The sequence below is a fragment of the Dermacentor andersoni genome, chromosome 1 (assembly GCF_023375885.2).
Source record: "Dermacentor andersoni chromosome 1, qqDerAnde1_hic_scaffold, whole genome shotgun sequence".
Taxonomy (NCBI): Eukaryota; Metazoa; Arthropoda; class Arachnida; order Ixodida; family Ixodidae; genus Dermacentor; species Dermacentor andersoni.
The window spans coordinates 234,325,953-234,332,113 of NC_092814.1; the positions used below are offsets into that span (position 1 = coordinate 234,325,953).

The 6,161-nt window shown below is 40.2% G+C and overlaps 1 protein-coding gene across 1 annotated transcript; it reads right to left on the reverse strand.

Annotated features, from left to right (window-relative positions):
• Positions 1–1,713: 1,713 nt before the first annotated feature.
• Dhps (Deoxyhypusine synthase) lies at positions 1,714–5,646 on the reverse strand. Its single transcript, XM_050195997.3, has 3 exons — positions 5,208–5,646; positions 4,756–4,920; positions 1,714–4,666 (listed from the first exon to the last, which is right to left on the reverse strand). The coding sequence occupies exons 1-3, from the start codon at positions 5,406–5,408 to the stop codon at positions 3,914–3,916; spliced, it is 1,119 nt and encodes a 372-aa protein (XP_050051954.1). The 5' UTR covers positions 5,409–5,646; the 3' UTR covers positions 1,714–3,913.
• Between the last annotated feature and the right edge of the window lie 515 nt (positions 5,647–6,161).

Sequence of the window (6,161 nt, forward strand, 5' to 3'; positions counted from 1 at the left end):
TTGCCACCTTTATGAGGCATGCAGACATGGTAGTGGTCAATGAAGAGTGGTTTGACAACAATCAGTGCACATCAATGATACTTAATGGCATGACCATGAATATAGAAAGACTGGTCGAGACTGCTTAATGGTAGACAAGGCCATGAATGCACACATATGCTGTGTTTCTTCAGCACAAGTTCTGTGTGCTGTTTCACAGAAGCAAGCGCTAGCATGCACTGCGTAGCAGTATTTTAGTAAAATAGTGGTGAAACAGTATCCTTTAAGATTTCACATACTTCGTTGCACACTTACACTTTCTTTCTGGGAAAAAAAAAAGTATATATATATATATATATATATATATATATATATATATATATATATATATATATATATATCCACACATACACACACACACACTAATAAATGTGACGGAATTTTTTTAAAAATTGCAATGTATACATGTATCTAAGGATGTCCTGTTTTAAGATTTTCTGTATATTTGACATTGTAGGAAAATGCGAAAGTACACACATCAATAAATAAAAATGGTCAATGGAGAATCTATATATTCCCCATATACCACAGGAACATAATATTCAGCATTTGATAAGATACAAGTTTACATGTATACTACAAAAATGTATGTGCTTAATCTATCAGATATCATTGCCAAAAAATCAAAAGCATCAGTGCACTGACAGCAAACAAGAACCACACAAAAATACTTTGGGGCCATGTTTATAACTATACTTTTCCTCCAATTCTATTAATTTCTCATCATCTATCTCAACAAGTGGCCAATCTCAGGGAGGGCAGAAGTATGGATTTATGATCCAATGACAAAGGCTAAAAGAAACAAAAACTGTAAAGAATTGCTACAAAATATGGCTCCCGTACTTCCTTTGGCTACAAACATTCAAAAGCCAGCTACTGCCATGATTCACATACCGAGTGCACAGCAGTGCAGCTATGCAATGGTCAGCCATTTAATATTTACTAACCACCATTCTCCAACAAGGCTGCTCCTTCCTCTCTCTACAAAACGACCACAAACAATGCTCAAGTTTCATCCCAGCAAAATACATTGCACTTACTTAAAAGCTTAGTTTGCTGCATGATAGACTTCATATTCAAGGGCAATTTTGATATCTTGTTAATACCTGCTTTAGTGAAAATTCACTCCTAACACCATGCATCTACCTCGAGGTTTCGTCTGTAAACATTTAGCACTACAGATGCTTTCTTTTTGGCCACAGTTTTTCAACATGTAGGAGCCATCATTGGTATATATATATATATATATATATATATATATATATTTTTTTTTTACATAGCATAAGCTGCCAAACTTAGTTTCCTGTGTGGCACTTTAAAAACGTACTATGCAAGGTAATAGCCCCGCATGTGAAAGCACACTCAAGCATACATTCCTTGGAAGCAAGCACTGTCTCTCAGTTTCCTTTTCCTTCCTTTGAAGCCGTTGCCAGCCAAAAATTGATTTCACTGAAATATGTAAACTCACCATTTCCACCAACTCACCGAGACATAGCTGCAACGACTCAGCAGCACCGTAAATGTCTCTAGAGTGCTTATGTCATGCAGTATAAAGGGAAAATGAAAAACACATAGTATGATAAACATAGTTAAGGATTTAAGTGTGTACTTCTTGCTTAATATAAAGCTTGCAATTGTAAACTTATGTAAGGTGGAAAAGTGAACCTTTCAACCTTGAGTTTGAATTAGTTTTATTAGTGACCAGTCTATTCAAGTGCAAAAAGAAACCCGATGATATTGTTAAAGGGTCTCACCAGAACATTTCATGGGACACACACATCAATAGCAGCACACAAACAGCATAACAGTATTTATGCAGATACTCAAAATATTAAAACCACCAATAAAAAGCATACACAATAAATACACAATTCCAAAAAAACACAAAACCAAGAGCGCAAGACAAGAAACTGCATCAATTGTGAACCAGTTTCTGGAACATACTGTACGAACCTGCTATTTAACACTATTGTTTGAATTGTTCCATGTTTTAGCACTGAAGCATTTGCGGAGATCACTACCATAGTGTGTTTTTTGGGGAGAAGCCAGTGGTATAGTGAAGACTGAATTGTTCGAGAAGAGGTCAGAGACACTGCACTGTAATTTGTTGATGTTGACTAATGTCATATACATTAAGTATATTCAGAAGTAAAAACAAATTTGTGCTATTTTACAGCACACTTTTGGATTTAATTCATAGGGCTCTTTTTGAAGTATGTACATAGGTGACAAGTGAGTTTTGTATGTAGTTCCCCAGTTTCTGATGCAGTAACCAATGTGAGTGAATGAAGCTGTAGTACAGGTTAACAAGAATATCCATATTAAAGAAAAGGGGCACAGACCTAGCCAATACATGTAGACCAAATAAGGCTTTCTTTACTATTAAATGCACATGCTGAACTTTGCATAACTATGGTGCGTTCCTCCTGAAATTCCCAGCATATCAGTTTGCATTGTGTCACATTCACACCAGGCCTATGAACAAAAAGCAATTTCCTATCAAGCAGAGGGCTTGAACACCAGGTGGTCAAGCAATGGGAGATAACTAACCCTGCAGCTTGGGAGCTATTTTGCACCCAGACTTCTTCGCATACACAAGAGGGTTCAACTCCTTCCTTGGTTTCACTCTTTGTGGACAGTAAAAAGTAGAAACAGTGCACAGAACAAATCAACAGCATGTGGCAAACTATTTTACTTTTTGTTTTGCATACTGTTTATATATATTTTTTTTACTCCTGTGCCTTTGGCTATGAAGTTGCCAGCAATAGCATATTTTATTTTTCAGGCCTTCATTAGTCTGCTACCTCATTACGTTCGTGGTAATGCTACATATGTTACAAACTGGGCATAATAAATTGGTATATTCAAGGTTGTGCACACCCTTCAGCAAGGTCTGAAAGAGCAGGTTTTATTGTGCATAAGTGCAAAAACACTTTAAGTTTGCCTACTCATAAGGTAACCACTCCAGAGCCTAAATGAACAATAGTAATCATACCATATAGACAGCCAGTAAACTACATTCAACAAACAAGGAATGGCTTTGCACAATTAACACTGTTCAAGCTGTAATGCAATATCAACATTTAGTACAAGTTCTTAGCTAAAGTAACAGTGCTAGTTCTTACACGACTGTTCACTAGCAGATGGGCACACTTTCATACAAAGAATATAGCTATTATCCATAAAGCAACCGTTCCTACAAAATTATTCAAAATTTACCACGATGGCACAGTCTGACATAAGAGGACCATATAAAGCAAGGCTCTTATCTACACAGGTTTTTAAGCAGTTCCTGATCTAACAGCTCATTCACTAAGTTGCTGTCACAGGGGTTGACAACAACACATCAGCAAGCAGTTGAGGTGATAAAGGCACAAGACCAAGAGTATATATAAAGCTAACAGGGCCCCTACAACATGGTCAGTGATAATACAATACAAGCAGGCATACACTCAATTATATGCCACGCATGTAGTGTATTGCGCTTGGATTCTGCTCATTCACAATCACAGTAACTGTGCTTATGGCACTAGTTAGCGATGGCTACATAAATAGTTTTCCCTTATACACAGTTTACAATTTATAAAAAATGTTCACGTGAGACGCCGGCCACCTGATTTTTTGCGAGACGCAAGTTCCCAGCAACTACCTATACTTGATTATGAACCCGGTAAGGACCTACCCAACATGTTTCTTCCCATCCCGCAATCAAGCTAGTTTTTCATCATACATCTAAGCTTCTTGACCTTACATGTTTTCCATAATAATTTTTTTTAACCTTTGCAAACCTTTTCTGCACTGCATAAATGCTAAAATTGCAACCAAATAAGTATCAGAAGTATATTGTCAGAAGTTCCCATCAAGTTACTATGCTTCAAAGCACACTTCCTTTGTCACCATTTGCCTGTTGCTTGTTCTGGAAGTGCCAAGTGGCAAATGTTCGTGCAACTAAGAGAGGAAACACAAGTGTGGCATCTGCATAAATTTTTACAGGGTGAGCATCTTTGCGAATTTTTCCCCATGACACTGCTTCATCAGGAGTTGCCCCTGAATCACTGCCATCAAACTCTGCACCTGTATTCAGATATACTGCAAAATCTGCACCATTGCGCATCATGTTTGAGTTGCAGATGTGGTGCTTTACAAGTCCACCACCTACAATCACCATACCAGATCGCACTGCTTTCACTGCAATTGAATTAATACGACGAATGTCTTGAGCTATGTCTACAATCAGACCTGGATTTCGGTATGAATGAAAGTAGATCATGTCTCCAAGGGAGCCATCAGTTAGTGCAGGGCAGAATACTGGGATCTTGTTCTTGGCAGCCCAGTAATAGATAGACCTCTTGTCATTGATTTCCTTTCCAAACATTTCTATCATTTTCGATGGTGACCAGATGGTCCCATGCATGCGCTGCTCTTCAAGCATCTTGTTGAAAATTGGAATGACCCAGTTCTCAAAGAGGCAATAATTGTCATTTGGAGCCAGTAAGTTTCCAATGCGATTGATGCCTAAATCACGGAGCGAACTTCCTTTCAGGGTAAAGTCTCCAACATAGGTAGGTGCCAGACACTTAATAAGGTCCTCTTCAACACCGCCGGCAGTTGTCACTATACAATCAACCTGCAAACGATATCAGTGTCAATCCTCAGACATGAAATGCACTGACAAGCAATGAATGGTATCATTTCTATATTACAATGTTATCTTACCATTTTGTGTTCCACAAGAAATCTGATGATGTCTCTGACACCGGCAGACGCCATGTTGGAGGTGTAGCCGAGAAAAATTGTGCAGCCGTACTTTCTACGAATGAACTCGTCAGTTTCATGCTCGTCAAGCTGATCCTTCTCGAGAGGCATAGATCTGCATTCCAGCTACACAAATACAAATGAAGACAAAACACACGGTGAACTAGCCAGTTAAAAGCTCAAGATCCGTACTTTATAAACATCCAAACAATACCAGTGTCACAAGGCCACTTTCAATAGCGACCGAGCCCGATCGAAATTCTTGACCGCGATTGACTGCCTCCCGCAGCTTGCGCAAAGCAGTTAATCCCGAACGAGACATTCGTTCCCGATCTCGATCAAAAGTGCGTCGTGTGACACTAACTCACGCATGCAACTAAATCTAGAAAACGCAGAAAGAAAGCGCAACGTACCATGCGGTTTATCTCGTTGACAGCACGATCAAAATGCGTCGCCTGAAAGCCTGAGCGTTTGTAGCTTTCAAGAATGCGGGCGTAGTCGACGCCATCGTTGAAATCATAGCCTTTAACTTCGATTTTTTCGTTAACCGGCAGCTCTCCTGACCTTCTTAATACGGAATCCACCGCAAGCGCCGGTTCGCATTCAGCGCTCATGTTGAACCTAAACAAACAGGTACTAAGCAAACAAACAGCAAGCAGACACTGCGCGCAAGAAACTCGTCACGAGAGAGCTTCGATTGTCATCTGCCCCATCTGGCAAGGCCGTCACTGAACTCTCACGTAACCACTTCAAAGCGCTGATTTGCGACACCCCGAAATAAACGTGCGCGGGTTCGATAACACATGTTGCGAGCCGACAAAAGCAAGCCGCGGTTGTCACACGGCTATGACATGGCTATTGTGGTTGGTAGAGCCAGAGACAATGCCGAAGCCGATAGTTGGCTGTCGTCATGGTTACTGCACTGCCGTCACGGAAAAGTCTGTTCGATTTGCCTGCACCACTGGGGAACAGTTCACGGCGGTTGTCTGTTCTGTCCACATTCTTCCTGTCCTTATTACGCTCAACGATACTACATATGGTTCACAAGAAGTTCAGAAATTGTGCAGCTCGAGGTGCAGACGCGGTACAGACCTTACGGTTTGTCCGACTATTTTGCACGGGGTGCGTAAGTTTGAGCGGTCCTGAACTGCTGGTATGATCGGCTTCTGAGGCGTAAATACACCCGTGCTTGCGTAGACACGACAGACGCACGTAAGGAGATATTTAAATGCGTAAGCATTTCTACGCCTAGCCAACGAGAAATTTGTCCGTCGCGCAAGACAATGAATGGCACATAACCCCTTAAAAGGAAGCTTTAGCTTTTAGCTCGGGTGCTCCTATATAAATACATGTAAAAGGATAATTCG

Excerpts from the sequence above, each read along its gene's own strand:
- Dhps (XM_050195997.3), bottom strand. The coding sequence starts at position 5,408 with ATGAGCGCTGAATGCGAACCGGCGCTTGCGGTGGATTCCGTATTAAGA. Across the intron at positions 4,921-5,207 it reads TCAACGAGATAAACCGCATG|CTGGAATGCAGATCTATGCC; the intron begins GTACGTTGCGCT and ends GTATTTGTGTAG. Across the intron at positions 4,667-4,755 it reads TTCTTGTGGAACACAAAATG|GTTGATTGTATAGTGACAAC; the intron begins GTAAGATAACAT and ends TATCGTTTGCAG.